Raw genomic sequence first — 19,054 nt, 5'->3', positions numbered from 1 at the left:
GTTGGTGATCATCGGTGTCGACATGGGTTTACAATCCTCCATGTGGAATCTGCTAAGGATGTCCACAATATACTTCCCCTGTCCTAGGAAGAAATGCCCCTCCTCCTGCCACACCTCCAAACCCAAAAAGTAATGCATCAAGCCGATGTCCTTCATCTCAAACTCCGCCGCAATATCTCTCTTGCAGTGCTCTATGAGTCTCTCTTTACCTATAATGACCAAGTCATCCACATAGAACACCAGAATGAGAGGCTCCTCACCTATCACAATATAGTAAGGGTTCAGATCTGCCTCACTCTTTGTGAAACCCATCCCCTGCAAGTATGTATCTATCTTGGAGTACCAAGCACTGGGAGCTTGCTTCAGGCCATAAAGGTCCTTCTTCAATCTGCACACATGGGACTCCTTCCATGCACCTCAAAGCCCTGTGGCTGCTCAATGTACACCTCCTCCTGTATGAAGCCATTGAGAAATGCAGTCTTCACATCCATCTGGTGGATCTTCCAACCCATCTCTACTGCTATCAATATAATGGAGCGGATTAAAGTATATCGAGCCACAGGAGCGAAGGTCTCCTCATAATCAACTCCCTCTACTTGGGAGAACCCTCTAGCCACAAACCTTGCTTTGAATTTCTCAATACTGCCATCTGCAGCATGCTTTACCTTGTAAAGCCATCTGGAAGTAACCATGGATTTGCCTTTAGGCCTCGACACCACCTCCCAAACATCATTCTTCATGATAGAAGAATACTCCTCCTGCATGGCCTCTCTCCAGACCTGCTGGCTAGCTGCCTCCTCATAGCTAGAAGGCTCAGAGTCAAGGATGTTGGTAGTCATTTCCATATAGCTACAAAACCTCTCAGGTGGTCTACTCTCTCTGACTACTCTCTCTGACTGGCCTCTTAGGCTTAGCAACAGATGTGGCATCTCTCAAGGTGTCCTGAAGCCACTTGGGCTTCCTTTTCCCTGAGCGTACTTCTCCCATTGGAGAATGAAACTCCTCCTCCTCATCATCATCAGGAGCCTGAACTCCTGATTGTTTGTCTGTTGTCCTCCTACTTGCACCTGAACCTGTAGAAGTTGAGGTACCGTGTGAACTGTCCATCAGTGGACTCCCTAGTGAACTGCTTTGTGAACTGCTCTGCATGATACTCGGAGCACCACCCCTCTGGCTCGGTGAGCCACTGTTCACTGACGAACCTGACATCCTCATAAATGTACCTCCGGATCCTCCTGATCCCTCCCCACTGGATCCCTGCGACTGACTCAACTGCTGTTGAGGGTCTGGCTGATCCAGATACTCTAACTCTCATGACCTCCTAAAGGCCTTGTCCTCCTCGAACTTCACATCCCGCCTAATAACAACTTTTCTCTGTGAAAGAATGTAAATCCGAAAGGCCTTTGAGGTCTCACTGTAGCCCACAAAGATACCCTTCTCTGCAGTGGGCTCTAGTTTTGTCCTCTTCTCCTTGGGTATGTAGGAGTATGTAATGCACCCAAAGATACGAAGATGACCAATATCAGGCTTCTTCCCATAAAAAGCCTCCTCCGGAGTCATGTGCCCCAAGGCACGATGCAGACTCCTGTTTTGCAAATAAACAACTGTGTTGCAGGCCTCTGCCCACAAGAACAATGGCAACCCCTGATCATGTAACATGGCTTTGGCAGCCCCTCCGATGGATCTGTTCTTCCTCTCCGCAACCCCGTTCTGCTGGGGGTTGTAAGGAACAGTGAACTCCCTCCTAATGCCTGCCTCCACACAATAGTCAACAAACTCTCCAAGGGTGTACTCTCCCCCATTGTCCGACCTCGGGGACTTGATCTTCCTACCTGTCTATGTCTCCACAAGAGCTCTAAACTCCCGAAACCGCTTGAAGACCTCACTCTTGGTCTTCAATAAATAAATCCAGGTCCTCCTGGAGTGATCATCAATGAATAAAACATAGTACTCATATCCACTCAAGGAAACATGAGACATCCGACTGCTCACATCAGAATGAATCAAATCAAGTATCCTAGTCGCTCTGTTGTCACTGCTGGGAAAAGGGGATTTGGCAAACTTACCCATCGCACATCCTCTGCAAGTATCAAAGTGGTCAGTACTGAAATTTGGAACACCTGTAGTGATCTCCCGCAAGGTCCTCAAGGCTACATGATACATATGCCCCATCATGTGGTGCCAAATCTCACACAGGTCAGAACTGCTAGCTCTGCTGTCAGTACTACTGCTCAATGCCAAAAGAGGCTGGCATGAAAACTTGTACACCTTTGCATGGCGTACACCTATCACTCTAGCTGAATCAGCTGGAGTGCCCCTGGGATACATCAACACCTGTCCTCCCCTGAATAGTACCTCATATCCTTTGTCCCCCAAAGCTGAGACGGTTATGAGGTTCTTCCTCATCCCTGGCACATAAAGAACATCTGACACCTTCAAGGGAGGTTTGGACTCCCTCTGAAATGTCAGTGTCCCCACACCGACTGCTCTAACAACTCTGTCATCACCGAGTACTACCTCTATATCAGTGTCACTCTTTGAAAGCTCTGAGAAGTACTCACGGACTCCTGTCATGTGACGTGAAGCCCCACTGTCCACATACCAGATACCCGAAGATGCTCCGCTAATCAAGGGAAAAGCAAGCTCCCTCTGAACCTGTGTGGCAGGTGATCCTGCACTAGAGGACTTACACGCAGTGAACGTAAACTCCCAGTCAAAATGATCTGCAAAGTCCTCAACCTCTGCTGAAGCTGCCATGCTCTGGTTCTTCCCCTTCTTCTTCTTCTTCTCCGCACACACAACTGCATAGTGTCCCATCTTTTGACAATTCCAGCACTTCACCTTGGAATAGTCCTTCTGTGTGTTATCCTGTTTACCTTTACCTTTGCCTTTGCCCCCACCATTGCTTGTGGAAGCCTGCTTCTTCCCTTTGCCTTCTTGCCTCATGCCAACAATGCTACATCCTCATTCTGCTCAACTGGCTTGGCTGCCCCAAGCTGACATTTCCTGATCTCTCTCTGAATGCAATCATCCCAAAACCTCTCCCATGTGGGAAGGGTCTCACGTGCACAAACCCCATCAACAAAGTTCATCCATGAACGGGGGAGGCCATTCACTGCAATACGCACCAACTCAGTGGGTGGAATGACCTCTCCAACTGTTGCCAACTCATCTCTCACATTAATAATCTTTGTGAGATATCCAGCTGCACTACCATTACCCATTTTAATGGTCTTCAACTTCTCCTTCAGGACCATTTTCTGGTTCTCATTGGTACTCTGGTGGAGATTGGACAATGCTGTCCACATCTCATAAGCATTTCTCTTTCCTCTCACATGAGGAATGCAATGGTCTTTGACTCCGTCTAGAATTAGTCTCTTACCCTTGTTGTTCTTTTTATTATAATTAGCTAACTGAGTGGCATCAGTAGGCACAACAACAGGGTTCTGTGTGGTATGCACCATGATGTCCCAGACTTCTGCCTCCTCAAAGATACTCTGCATTCTCTCTTTCCAAACACTGTAATTGGTATGCCCATCCAACCTATCCTCCACCCTCAATCCCAATGACATCCTGTTGTCCTAAAACTGAAAAATAGCACTACTGTAGTAAAGATAAAACTGTTGTTTGTAAAAAATCAGCTTTCTGGGATTTTAAGAGTGAAAAATCAGCAGGCTGTAATTTCCCTCCTTGCTGTCCCAAACTGCACTTCAACACTCAAGCTCTGATACCATGTAAAATTTTCTCATTTCCCACCCCGGTTTTCAGTTTCACTTTATTTCTCCAAAATAGTTAAATGCCCTTTCCCATATCCATACATTCAACAACTGGAAAATAAATTTTGCTGAAAACACAAATTCTGGAAAAACTACAGAATGCTGGAAAATGTAGAAATATAAAAATCAACACATACAAACAGCCATTCAAAACATTTAAACACAACGATTTTTGGTCAAGGTGACCCTGGAAAAACCCCCTACAACTCTTGGGGAAAACCAGTTCGAAAGCTCCTTCTTATTTCTAGAAAATGCTTTTTACAGTGAGAAATATTCAGCAAAAAATCAGCAAGCAAACTTTTACAACTTATCTCGTTTTCCATGCTTCACAGCCAACTGGAAAAACTTGCAAACAGCAAAACAGAACAGCAATAAATGCTGTACGGCCTCCTCGATTTTTGTGCCCAAATTTCAGTCTTAAATGCTGTTGTACGGCCTGTCTAAATAAGCGTGCAAGCTGCCATAAATATGTTGTATAGATTTCCTTGATTTACGTGCAGAAAAAACCAGCAGTACAGCTGTATGGATTTGCCTCGATTTGAGTGCCAAGGTACAACCACTTGCTGTACGAATTTCTGCTCCTCAATTTCTGTGCACTTGCTGTACGGATTTCTAGAAAATCGTGCCCAATATTTGCCTTTCACTATGTGCTAACTCAGCTGTATGGATTTGCTAAAATGCTGCCTTGGAATGTGTGCCAAGTTGCTGCCTCCTTCTCCTCCTTGTCTAGAAATCTTCCTTGCTCTTTTGCTCTCATTTTCTCAATCTGCTCATGAAAGAATGAATGACATTTTCCTCCTTTAATCTAATCCTAAGTGATTTTTGGGGAATCCCTAAATCCAATGGCTGAGATAGATTGAGATCTAGGGCTGAGATTAAATGCTTATTTAAATCTCAATTTCTATTTTTTTAATTCACCCCACTTTAATAAAGACCCACTTAGTCATTTATTTCCAAAGTCACTTTTCCTTTCTAATTTTACATTGACTTTATTGATGTCACTTTAAAATTAGACTTTAGTAACTTTATCACTTAAAGTCACTTTTAAATTAGATTTGACTTTATAAAAATTATAAAGTCACTTTAGGAGAAAAAATTAAATTCTTTTGGACACTTTTCCCTAGGCCAAAGATCAAAGCCTCAGGGAACCACTTGTCCTCCGGTACCAAATTTCAACACATGGGTACAACAATAACAATAAGGGGCTACAATGATAATAATAATAAGGGAATACACTAGTATTATAGGGACCTAACATATAGTAATATACCCTTTACATAAGTAAATAACCTATATTCAAATTCAACAAAAAAGACTCCATCTTGATAATAATTTGTCTTGAATTTTCTTTAGAACTCCTTGCATCATTTCCCCATGACACAACTTTTGCTTAGACAACCATCACCATTAGGGAAATTCCTTCAATTATTAATATTCATGTCACTTATGATGCCACTACAAGTTATAAACACCAAGTTTTTATAGTTGACACACAACTATATAAAACTAACATATCATTTATCGATTATCTCAATATACATATAACATACTCATTCTTATCATGTTCTTTCAAGTCAATTATTATCACACCATATGATAAAACTCCTCGATACAAACCCTATGACACAAGCCCCCACCAAATGACAAAGTTATCTTAATTTCGTATCATCATGGGATATTCTCAAGCAATGACATTCTCTTTAGCAATGAAAATCCAAGTCTATCATGTTATATTTTACATATGTAAGAGAGATAAACACAAACATGAAATCTCGAGAAAACCATAAACTAATATCTCGATATCATTGGCCATTCCAACTAACACTTATTAATATCTTAATATCATTAACCAATCTAACCAACATTATCCACTTAAAACACTTCACAATGTAGACAATAAATTTATTAAATATGCTACCAACACATAAAAATATCATAAATTAAATCTTATACGAAAACAATTTATTAAATAAAAACCACTTATTCAAAATTTAACTTAAAAATAAATATTTTATTTTCATGAACATTAAAACCAATTAAATAATTATTAATTCTTTTTATTATTATAAAATTTCAATATTAAATCAAATTATTTAACTAAGCTTTCAAAAATAATCTAATAAACCATTCCATTATTAAATTGAGGCTTTTGTAATCCATATTAAATTTTATGAAATTTTTTTTCTATGATCCGTTATAATTATTAATTAGGATCATAATTATTAATTATTATACTTAATTCTTAACCTAGAGCAATCTATTCTTTCTCAACTTTAAAATTCAGTTTCATAAAGTCGGTCTCATACCTCCTCATAAATTCTACGAACATAAAGTCTTAGCCAATTCTTTACTAATTTACTTTTTCAACATCTTAAATATATGGTTAGCTTTATTTAAAAAAATTAACAAAAATATGCTTCCTTTCTCTACTAAATAACCTTGGTTAGCTTTATTTAAAAAAATTAACAAAAATATGCTTCCTTTCTCTACTAAATAACCTTCTACGAACATAAAGTCTGAGGCAATTCTTTACTAATTTACTTTTTCAACATCTTGGTTAGCTTTATTTGAAAAAATTAATAAAAATATGCTTCCTTTCTCTACTAAATAACCTTTACAACATTCTAACTATATTGTTCCCTTTATTTAAAACAAACCAAAAATGAATGTCCGATGCGCGTACAGACCTAATCTTCCAATTTCTTGGAGAAGGGGTGGGATCAAAGAAATTTACAAAAACTGATCAACAAACGTTCGATCGAGCTTCGAGTAACTACGCCTCGCACGTTGCGGAACTTTTCCTTCCCGTCAATCTTTTCCGGTCATTTCGAGGTTTTGAACGTTGCAGCGGTATACATAAAGATTTGGATCCATCCGTAACCTCGAAGCCGCGTTGCCGCAGAGACAAGGCTCGCGAGCTTCTTTGGTGCAGATTTTTATCCCAGTAGATCTGAATTTCGCTCAATTTCGTCCAGATTTGGTCTCTTTTTAAGCGCCGGAGCTTCATTGATTTTCACGGTATAGAATTTGGCCCCGAATCGCCTTCTTTCTTGCTCTGAGAAACTCCGATTATTGTATTGCTTTGCATTTGCCGATCAGGGGTTTTGTTTAAATGTTCGCAATTGAATGATATTTGAAGAGTTTCTGCATCGTAAATGGTTAAAGACTACATAGATTTGCTGTGTAACTCGCGATTTTAAGGCGCTCTGCTCTATTTTGTTCATAGATTTTTATGTTTTTGAATTTTTTCCTGCGTGTCGGGAGTCCAATTTAGCTTTCTTTTGATTCAATATTTGCAAATCAATGGCGACATCTGTTTGATTGATTGAAAATGTTGGATTCATAGAAGCGGAGGTTTGATTTACAAGGATTTAGTTTCCAGGTGTTTGCTGACGTTTAGGATGGACGCATCGTTTTAGCTAACAATCTTAGAATAAACAAATAAGCATGTCCGTTTAACATTTTTATACTTTTTGACAGTTTGGAATCATTTGGATATGATTTTATGTGAGAATTTAAACCACTAGGTTTATATTGGAATATAGCAACAAAACCAGATATCCAGCAGTGGGACTCCAGACGTAGTTTTATAGCCCTCGTGTACTTGTAAAAAATCCTTTGTATATGTTAATAGAATTTCAAAGCATTTTCTGAAAAAAACTGCGACCTCAATGAAGCCATCTAACTATTTTATGCTCTTCCTAGATCATGATTCTTCCAGATCAAAATATTTGGAGTCCAAAAACAGGTAGATATACTTCAATAATATGAACAATACATAAAGAACGATTGTATAAGTCCTCTGTACTCAATAGAGGGCACGATCTGGTAGACATCATGGTGTTTAACATCTATCCGTGGTCTCTTGGCTATGTATCCGTATCCATGTCTAAGAGGTTTCGATTTTGAATTCTGAGTTCAAGATAGTGCCTAAAACTCCATAAAATCGTATTCTGAATTATCTGTAAGTACAGATATAGACAGGATATAACATGGGAGCATTTACCCTCAACATTGTATTAGATTGCCTAGGATAGAGTAAAACAACTAAATAAGACTTGTTGTAAAATAAAACTTTAGGAGGACACTAACTTCTTTTCTTCTACATGCTGAAACTAAAATGTGCCATTAACTGATAATTCATTTTGAATAGCCGAGATGTCATCTGTCACTTATATCATTAATTGTAACAGGTCTATTTGATCCTAGCGTTAAATCTTACTCAGTGCACCAACTTCTCTAACATAAATCTAATATAAAGGAAAATCTAAAGGGGTATGTATCTTAAAAATAAACACTTAGAAAACGTGACAGTACAGTTGCAATCCCAACATTCCACATCACCAAGCTTCTACTAATTATCGCTTTCCTACTATTCATATCTACTGCTTACATAACAAAGAGTTTCTTCCTGCTATTACCTTTAATGAGTATACCAGCATGCATGTTCTCCGTACTGCAAAATTTTAGATCCTGATACGGGCACACAGTGAAAGCATTGGAAATTGAGAATTCGTTTTTAAAATTTTATGCAACAGTAGTAATTTATAATGCAAGTTTGTGGCAAATTTGGAGACTGAAGAGTAAGATAGTTGATCTCTGGAATAGATGATTAGACTAAATTCTCCCATGCATCACTAGTTCAACTTCCTCATTCGGTTTTTCTCCCAAAATGAGGTATTTCTAGATCTTTTGTCTTTCTGTGAAACTGGGGAGTCTTGGTCAATGTAATGCAACTCTAATCATCACATTAGATGACGAGAGGTTACTTTTTTCATGACTTTAAGTCTCCAAGTAAACAGTCAACCATACCACTTATTTTAATGCCTATGTGGTATCCATGTATTCAACTTCAATGCTATAGAGTGCAGTTGACTGTTTCTTGCTTTCTAGATTATTGTACCAATATCAAATTGAAAGAAATATCTATTAGGTGATGCTTCTCCTGTCCCCATCACCTGTTCAATTGCCATTGCTATATCTAACAACTTGGAGAGACTTGTTTTAGGGTCTGTTCCTGTAGAAGAAAATTCCATGACCAGTTGTCGATTTGAAGTACTTAAATCTTTCATTTATAGTTGCACAACGTTACACTCTAGGATTGGCTATAACAAACTCATTGCTCTCACAGCAAAGTTATATCTGGTTATGTACAAGCCATAACATACATGAGGCTATTGGCTATAGATTGACAAGCAATCACTAACATTTTGTGCTTCTCTTCAGCATTTTGGTGGCACATCTTACACGTTAGTTTTAATCTTACTTCCATAAACGTAGTAACAGGTTTCCAATTATACATTCCAAACCTCTTGATTGTGCTTTTTACATATGCCTGCTGATTGATATGAAATAATAAAACAAACGAGAGCTCATATTTCTTTCCATTCATCTGCCCAAGCAATAGTGAACTTCTCCAGTATTCATCATGTTGAAACTCTATTTAATAACATTTATGGGATAGGGGGATGGGGGAATGAGATTCGGCTATGGTAAGAGAGCACCCCCGAATTTTAGGGGATGACAAGGCACAAAACATGGGGGGCCTGCTCAATATAGAAACAATATATATACCTGTGTTATAAAGTCACTTCATTATTTCATCTGTTGAGATAATTGCCACTCCAAAGCTTTCACTAATATAAATTTATTCAAAGGAAGCAACTGTTGAAGGCCTTCAGGAAATTATTTACAATGAACCAAATCTGATTGCATTTATCAGTCTTCTATGAGTGGGACTGCAACATGCAAATTCTGTAAATCCACTTTCTTATTTTTATTTGGGATTTTCCTGCCCCGCTTTGTCCCCTCCCCTCAGGAGACATCGGGGCATCTTCCATGGATGTCTCAGCTTTCAAGGATCCTCACAACCTGTTCTTTCACTTTGGGGATGGTAAGGGGCATCCATAAAATGCAGGGGATGTCTCCCTTTGGATCATTTTTAAAACTAAATGCTATGTTCTCTCCAAAGTTTTAAAACTTGGCTTGGTGAAAAACTCAAGAAACATAATTGAAAAAATAATATCATTTCATTTGGGAACAACTTGGATGTGACAAAAACTTGGGAAAAACTTGACATTGTACTCATGGATCAGAGTTTTCCCTGTGAGTTTGGGTTGTGGTTTTTTTGCTGAACTGATGAGTTTTGTTAATTTGATGATGCCAGGCTCTTGTAGATTGCTTGAGCCTATATAAATCTTTCTGAAGCGTACAGAACGATCCCTCATTGTGTGCGGCTATAAAGCCTTATATTGGTGCATTGGGTTGTGGTTTTTTGGCTGAACTGATGAGTTTTGTTAATTTGATGATGCCTGGATCTTGTAGATTGCTTGAGCCTATATAAATATTTCTGAAGCTTACAGAACGATCCCTGATTGTTTTATGGGATCATGTAATTTGCATGCTTAACAACAGTGACATATCCAAGAAAGGTGCATTTCTTGCTTTTGACATCTATTTTCTGCCAAATGTACACCATCTCTAAGAGTGCTTGTGCTCCTGAACCTCCATCCTTTGGAACTTTCTCCCTTTCTTTTTTTCCAAGCACATGGGTCTTACAGGTATTCAAAATCCACACCAAAGTCTAGATCTAAGATGATCGTAGTTTTTCTCATTAGTTTAAGACTTTTCTTACTAACAAGCCTATGTGCATTTGCTGTCAGAAATCATTATTACCTTTTCAGAAGTATTACTTATTATCTTTTCAGAAGTAAAGAAGTATTACTTATTATCTTGTGCCTTGGATGCGTAGGAGCAAAACTTATATAAGCTTCTATGATCTATCATATGCTCCTCTAGCCACCACTCTCCCTAGTAAGGTTTGAAGACAGGTATTTGAAGTTTGCATCAAACTCTGTTTGAATGCCAACATCTGCTATTTTTCTGACAGACAATATTTTTTTTTGTTAGTGCTGGCACATGCAAGACATTATGAGTGTCTGCTTACTGCATTGGAAAATTAGACTTCAACAATACCTTAACCACTGATTTCTTGGCAAGAGTCAATTCCCAGCTCGACCCTTTGATTGCTAGGAGCTCTATATCTTTAACAAATGTCGCTGTGAAGAGACATATGACAAGAGGCTCCTGAATCATCATACCAGAAGTTGGTATCATTACAGTCGTTTAGGGACATAGTCATAATCAGAAACTCCATCAACGTTTGTAATTTAAATGCATGCTATTTTTTTCCTTGGATTTCTTATTAGCTACACTTTTCCAACAGTTTCTTTTATGCTGTTCAGACTCCACCCTTCTTGCAGAAGAAACACCTTTTTTTATTCCTTGCTGTAGGAACAACTCTATTTTATGCACAGATTCAATTTCAGATCCTTTGTCTTTTCTTCTCACCTCCTATAACTGTGAATCGATAATTTTTGAAGTGCGAGTCCAACTCAAGCTCCTAAACAGACTACCGAGCTTTCTTAGAAATCTAGAGGACTCCCTGGAAGAATGAAAGTGTTGTCTTCTTCTGAAACCTTACACTCAATTACAGATAATTCATTTAGCAATGATTTGGAGTTGCTGAATGGGAATCCGCTGACAATCCTTTGGATGTCTTTAGTTGAAAGAACCTCCATTAAAGAAAAAACCTTTTGTTGTAATATTCTGTGGCCAAGCCTTCGCTATCTTTTTGCTCCCATTTCACTGATGCGTCTCCAATTCCAGGTTTTTGCTTGTGTGCCATTAATCTGTCAAATTTCTTGACCGCTCTTTGCTCAGCAGTCATTGCAGCTATTTTAGGAAACTGAATTAATCTTTAAGAAAATTCTTTGTTGAAAGAGCTTTACAACTTTCAAATCTGCAGTGCAAGACATTCTCTCTCTAATCCTGACTAGCTCTGATACAATGCGAGGAAAATGGGAACTTGAGAGAAATGGAGTGGATAATCACTGAGCACAATAAAAGTACAATAAACCACACATTATAATAGTGCTGAATGTAATAAGGTTTTTTTCATTTTATATATTGAAGTACATATAATTTTTTATAATAATAATAATGGCCTTCCTATCGTTAAAGATTGACATGCAAGTGCATTGTACGCTAATTACATATTGCATGCTAAATCATCTTTCATCATCCAACTAATCTTATATTCAATTATCATAACTGCATGGACCGTCTTCTCTATGATAAATCTAATCTAAAGGAGCATGTATTTTTAAAAATAGACATACACTCAAAAGCATGGAAATTCAGATATAATAACCATCAATTTTGGCTTCTTGATGTTTAAGATATATCTTTGATTGAAATAGTCTAAGCAATTATACAGAATCTTATTTGGTAGTATTTAGAAATACAGATGCTCATACTATAATACTTGAAAGTTTTTCCCTGTTATATCTGAATGCATATGAGATATATGGAAAAATGAACATTTTATGGAAAATAAAGCTTACAGAATAATAGGGTATTTACTATTTTGTTTTCTTGCTCCTTCAAGGTAAATTATGCTTTTAAACAGACTATTCAATCGGAATAGCTGAGATGTGACCTGTCAGTTCCAGTGCTATGAATTCTATAATAAAAAAGGTAACCACTGACAGTTTCATCCCCAAGTGACCAAGGTTACAATGTACTGTATGATGCAGATGTCTCTTTGGCATGCATTTAAACATCAGAGCTATCACCCCTTTTATCCCTGCTTCTGAAAGTAATCAGTAGATCAAAGCCTGTACATCCACAATACATTCAAATTTCAGACACACTCACAGACACTATTGGGATCTTAACAGCAGTAGCTGTCAATGTTTTGCTACCTGCCATTGCTGATTTCCCTTCATCAAGTTGGCCATTTATGCTTGGAAATTGATTTTGTTCCCTTCTAAGATCACAAACAAAAGACTGGAGTGAACCTTGAATCCCCTTCTTGTTCTTTTAGAACGTATCTCAGGATTGAATTCTTCAACCTGAACTAAAAAGGTCAGCTTTCTTCAATAGAAAAAACAACCACCTTCCCCTGTTCACTGTAAACCTTGTCATCTTTGTCTGTTGGTTTCACTGTAAATGCTGCCACTTTGAACCAGTCCCCTATTTTACTTCTCTTGCAATGCACTGACCAGATAAGAAGATTGCACTGGGAGGGATTTTTGAAAATTCTAGTCACAGCTTCAGCCTAAATCAGAGGATATCTTGGTGCTGCCTAAAGTAGCTACATAAACAACCATGAAATACAAACCATTGAAACAAGAGACATACCTTTCTTGCAAAGCCTTTGCATAAGCTCCCTCGGTGATCATTTCGGTAATGGATTGCTTGGTGTCATGCATTCTTTGCCCACACAAAATGATAATGCTTGCAGGGACTGGAGTAAATGGAAACCCACTTGAAGCACTGAGGGTGTAGGTTGAGGTAACCTCCCTTGCCCTTCCCACCCCTAATTGCACATGCCATCATCATTTGAAAGGTATGCCACCTGTAGCATGAAGAGGCATGCATAATGCCTTCCTTATCTCCCCACCCCTACACCATATACAGGTTATATCATCCTTGTCCAGTTTAGATCTCCTTTTGTTATCATGCCACATACATCCTCTTTCAGTTTTCTTAAAATGACAGTTGTCTCTGAAATGCCACTAATCCAAGTATATTAACTTGCAAAATTATATCCATCTGACTTTGTAAGTTACTTTAACATTGGTCCATTGTCTGCAACATTCCTTGCATTTAATGCTTTGCAGCTCAAAATTGATTTCATTAACTTGGTTGGATTGGATACTATTTACAACTTAACTACTATGAATTGTGGATATCCATTATTACAATTTTTTGCATCATAATGTAAGTATAATTTCTGGTTGGATTGGAACTAATCTGCTAGTGTGTATTTCAATTTGAAAAAAAATTAGGTTCATGTTCTACAAATTTTAATGGCTTAACTATGTAACTTGTTGAAATCTTGAAGTTTTTGCCATAATTTAGGACAAAGTATGGTATATGACCTCAAGCTGGATGATACTGTAGGTAGTGTGTACTAGATGGATGTATAATATTTATAGATAGTCAATAAGGGATATAACTGTTCCTCATAATTTTGATGTCTTAAATAAAACATGTTACACATTTGAAGGCTGTGGCATTTTGCAGATTTATGGCGCAATCTGAGGTAGAGAATGCTGTTACCGAGAACACACAGCCAGTGCCTGCTACAAATGCTTTAAAATCACAACCCCGAAAGAGCATTCTCTCTCGTATCTGGAATGGAATTTTTAGGAGTAGCAATGAGGATTTTGAGAAGAGATTGCAACACCTTTCCAAAGAAGAAGCTTCTGTTCATGCTAGGACAAAGAGGCGATCTGAAACTTGGCGCAAGCTTGCTCGAGCTCTTATAATATACCCTGTCATCTGTGAGGTGTGCCGATATTTTGAAAAATCTCTAGACTAGATAATATTAAATGTATTGACATTTTCTTACTTGCAAACATGTTCCTAATTTTTATTTGAAGACTGATTCCAACTGCCTATTTTTATCTTTATATGTGACAATTTCTCTTTTGGAAGAATATATATTACATAAAATATATTTTTTTTCTAGGAACAAAAGAAACTGTCTATATAAATAAATTTCAGGTCTACAGTCCTGCAGTTTTAGACATTTACATAAGCATAACCCCAAATTATTACCATCTGCACTAATCCGGTTACCAGAATCCCAGTCTATTTTTCATCACCTGACACTAGTGTACCAATTCCCCCATTACCCAAAATTTCCTTGCCATCAGCTTCCTTATGCCTCTGCTATTCATTTCATCATTTTATTTAGTTCTACAGTAGGGTTAGCTCGCATTTTATGTCAGATCAATATGAGGATATGATATGATAACTCTATTTGTTTAAGTCAATACTTGAGATCTATTTTTCATGGGGAATCTTTTTTCTCAGAGTAGTACTAGCCCATGTTACCAGAAACATGGTCGGGAGACTCATTTCTTACTCTGTTCTCGTTCCTGTTCTCCTATCTTGACACTACATTACTACAATTCTGAACAATTATATATGCATAATATACACCAGGGGGGTGGGATTCACTTTTCTCATCTCCTGAAACCATCTAACCCTGTTTCTTGTTCCTTTCATATCCTTACCATTTCTCATTTTGGGTAACGTAGATACTTGCTATGCATGTGTGTTACCCAAAGATTTCTATTGAAAATTGGATGAATATGCTTCTCACTTTGTTCCACGTGTTTCGGCTCTTTCTTTGGTAGGCTACTGTTAGCATATTTACATGTTATTGGAGATACAAGCCTAAAGGAAAATTATGTTTTTTTGTCCATTTTTATAATTGCAGTACCTGCTAAACATGCCTAAGCATGAGCCTAACAAAATGGCATTGAAGACATGAGATGCATTTAGAAATTGTTTTCAGAAAGATTTCTTGGAATGACTTGTGCCTATCGAGGTCACATTCGAGGTCACATGTGGGAGAACACATGCGGGGAGCGTATCACTTTGATGCAAGTGCCTCTCTTAAGAAGATTCTTGAAACAATAGAAACAACAGCTTTTTGTACATGTTCTCTTCAGTTTTCCCATCTTACGATTGATCTGTCATAAACTTTTTCATCATTCATACCCCATATTGACCCTTTTTCATGTAAAGATTTTTTATATTGTTTTTCTTTGTCTGCACCATGGATGCACATTTCTAGTTTGAGCATGGAGTCTGAAGGTTGAAGAAATTCGAGTTCAAGATGTAGAACCCTTTTCACAGCTCTAGTGGATGGGAATAGAAAATTGCTAGCTTCAAAACCAACATAGTATATAATGACCTTTTATGCATATTTAATGCGGCATTTAAAGATAATCATTGACTAGATTAATCATTAATGTGATGGATTTTACCTAATGCATTGCCAAAGCCTGCAGAGTAAGTGTCAAATAGCAAATTGTTTTAACCCCCCTGTTTAAACATTTTTTGAAGCTGTGTATTGTTTTTGTCAAAGCATTATTTGTATAATTTGTATTTGCTTTTTAAAAAGACCGAATTGACCTATTGAACCAAAGTCTGTGGTTTATTTTTACAGGTTGTTGCTATAGTGATTGCTATAATGTCAACAAAGACTCCGGATTTAACTTGGCAAATGCGAGCCTTGCGAGTACTGCCTGTCTTTGCTTTGCCAGGGTTCTCTGCTCTTCTGTATTCAACATGCTCTGGTTATTTTCGCATGTGTAAGTAAATAACTGTTGAACAAAGTTAATTACTTGGATATTTACTTTTAAAGTTTTAAGTTTTAACAGAATGATGGTGTGCATATGCCTGTTGCCCTTTGTTTTCTCTATTCTTTTGTCGGCAATCTAACATGTAGGATTAATGGCTATGGATCTATTTTGAATCTTTTGTTAGTCTGTAGTTTCTTGAATCCTTCCATAAATTTTACTTGCAATTGGTTGGTGGATTTATAGACAGCTGTGCAGATTTACAGTGCAAATTACAAAGAAAAAAAATGTTTACTATGGAGTGGATGGACACTTTGTCATGAATAAGATGTTACAGATTTTCCTCCTTCCTCTGCTTGGCTGTGGAACACTAAATCGATACAATAACCCCTTTATTCCCTTGCAACCCAATATTTAACATATCTTGATACCTATGTTGCCAGGAAACGTGGGTTCGGGGACGGGGATGGGGACGTCATTTTTTGAAACAGGGTGCGTGGGTTCGTCGGGGGAATTTTATAATTTATATATATAATATATAAATATTATGTTTTATAAATTATCATATATATATATATATATATATGTATATATATATATATGTATATATATATATATGTATATATATATATATATATATATATATATATATATATATATATATGAATTTGTATATGTTTCAACTTTAAACAAGAAAACTAAAATATTTATGATTTAAACTTTAAATATTTAAACATGCACATCATTGAACATTCAACATTTACAATGAAATTTCAAGATTTCTAGTTTGATATCAAGTGCAAATTGGAGTTTACATATTAATAAGAATCATGATATATGTCCATTGTCATACGACATTCAAAATTTGTCTAAAGGCATCTCCAAACAAGAACTAGGAAATTTTAAAATACTAAAATAAAAATAGCTAATAGTGAACAATGGCTTCCTCAAGCCATGTCATCAGCATCACTCAAATCTTCAGTTAGCATGCTCTCCAGGTAGGAATCACTCTCATCTTGAGGCTCTTGCTCATCCATAGCAACTGGAGGTAGCTCAATAAGGCCATCTAGTTGTATCTCCTCGTCCACACACATAGCATCATCTGTGTATTGGTCCCATCTCTTGAAAGGACCCTCCTTGTACCCAGGGTCTTTTTGAGATATGAGACAAAGTGTGCTATGAATGTACACTAAGTTCTCTGCCTTCTTTGAGCCCAACATATTTCTCTTTATTGAATGGATAAAGGCATAAGTACTCCATTTCCTCTTGCAAGATGAAGAACTAGCTACCTAGGATATTAGGGGAAGTCTATTAAATTAATTAAAATTTTAAAAATAAAAACTAAAATGAACCCCAAAGAACCCAAAAGAACTCGATTTTGGGGTTCCAAGTACCCATCATCAGGGTTCCCAGAACCCGTCCAGACAAAAGAACCCATTTTTTTTAATGAAGAACCCGGTTCTTATGGGTTCTTCTCAGAAGCACCCGTACCCGAATACGGTAACTGGGGACGAGAACTCGGGATGGGTTCAAGAACCCCACCCCTGGGTTCGCCAACGCATACAACATAGCTTGATACCTGTTAGGATTAAGGTGAAGGTTTTCACATCCCAATTTTTTATTATGGTCAGGATTTGTTACCCTTCAGAATCTTCTTGGATAAGTTTGCATTGCTAATTCCATGTGTGAATACATGCCTTCCACTTAGTGTTATGGTATGGTTGTTGTAAGGCACTAGCTTTGTGATTGCCACCATGCAAGGTCATGCTTTTCCATGTGAACTTTGCGGTTGTGCATCCTTTAGAAGAGTTAGTTTTGAAGTAGGTTATTTGATTGCGAAGCCAAGAGTCAATGTCTCCCCATTTATAGCTCCATTACAATGTGTAATGGGAAGTGTCATGTCAAGCTTGAAGTGTTATTGTGATGTTGCAGGGTTTGCTGTCGCGCTTATTACTAAATGGTGATGGCTGCCAAAACGTTCCCATAATATCTTGCATCTTTTGGCCTGAATCTGTTGTTGCTACTGTTGTTGGATCATCAATTGTGTTCAATTCATTTTTGCTATTGGCTAGCAAGGGTCCACATGAAGGATTTGCTTTAATGCTGTTGTTCTTGCAATCGATTTGCTGGGAGTTGAGCAATGCTCATGGGGATCTGTGGTGTTTCCAGAAGTGGCACTTTATATCGAACTCGAACTGAAAACAATAAATTGAAAATTGCAGTCACAATGTGGGCTTGACAATGAAGAAGTAACAATTGTGAGGTCAATTGGGTAGTCCAAGCTATAAAAAAAATTAAATGGAACATGGCACACTATTGATAATAGTTGGAGTTAAAAATTAAAGCTACCAATAAATGGTGATTTGCATTAGTGAGGATTTAACTTCGACCTCCAATTTTTTGAAAATTATTTGTTCAACTCCCCCCTAGTGGGCGAGGAAGAGGATAGGTACAAGTCTTGGGTGAATTTGAGAGGAAAAAAATACACCCGTTGTTAAAGCTTGAAGGAATAATTGCATTAATATTCATTTTTAATCAATTACATTTTCAAAATCAAACATGATTGAAAATCTAAATTTAGGTGAAAAATTGCATGAGGTATGTTAATACGCAAACCAACACCTTTAGCATAAAGTTGTAAAGATAGGGTATTAACCTTGTGGAACTTAGAAGGTTGGCCATTGTTGTCACCTCACTAGCTCCCCTCTGCACTAAGCCTCTATCTAAAATCCTCTCCTAGTGAAGGGAGGATTTCTTTTTTGGTCACTATGCATACTTCATGTTGTAATGAGTGGGAGTAAAGATAACCTAGCAACAATGAAATGAATAATAAAAAAGGTATATGGGTTTAGCATAAAGTTGTAAAGATAGGGTATTAACCTTGTGGAACTTAGAAGGTTGGCCATTGTTGTCACCTCACTAGCTCCCCTCTGCACTAAGCCTCTATCTAAACTCCTCTCCTAGTGGAGGAGGGATTTCTTTTTTGGTCACTATGCATACTTCATGTTGTAATGAGTGGGAGTAAAGATAACCTAGCAACAATGAAATGAATAATAAAAAAGGTATATGGGTTTGGTGTGATGAATGAAAAGGAGTCCATTGCCTATCTATTTG

General features: G+C 37.5%; 1 protein-coding gene across 1 annotated transcript in view; it reads left to right on the top strand.

The window, feature by feature from the left end:
- Nucleotides 1–6,412: 6,412 nt before the first annotated feature.
- Nucleotides 6,413–19,054, top strand: part of LOC149247867 (uncharacterized protein At2g24330-like) — a 41,257-nt gene continuing 28,615 nt past the window's right edge. The window contains exons 1-3 of the mRNA XM_089458308.1: nt 6,413–6,794; nt 13,869–14,133; nt 15,808–15,952. Coding sequence (XP_089314434.1) covers nt 13,873–14,133; nt 15,808–15,952 — 406 coding nt within the window. The 5' untranslated portion in view covers nt 6,413–6,794; nt 13,869–13,872. The remainder of the gene's footprint in view (nt 6,795–13,868; nt 14,134–15,807; nt 15,953–19,054) is intronic.

Source organism: Pinus tabuliformis, chromosome 7, assembly GCF_031772625.1.
Source record: "Pinus tabuliformis cultivar Carrire ecotype Pingquan chromosome 7, CPIR1, whole genome shotgun sequence".
NCBI classification, from domain to species: Eukaryota; Viridiplantae; Streptophyta; class Pinopsida; order Pinales; family Pinaceae; genus Pinus; species Pinus tabuliformis.
This window is presented reverse-complemented; position numbering and strand designations above follow the sequence as displayed.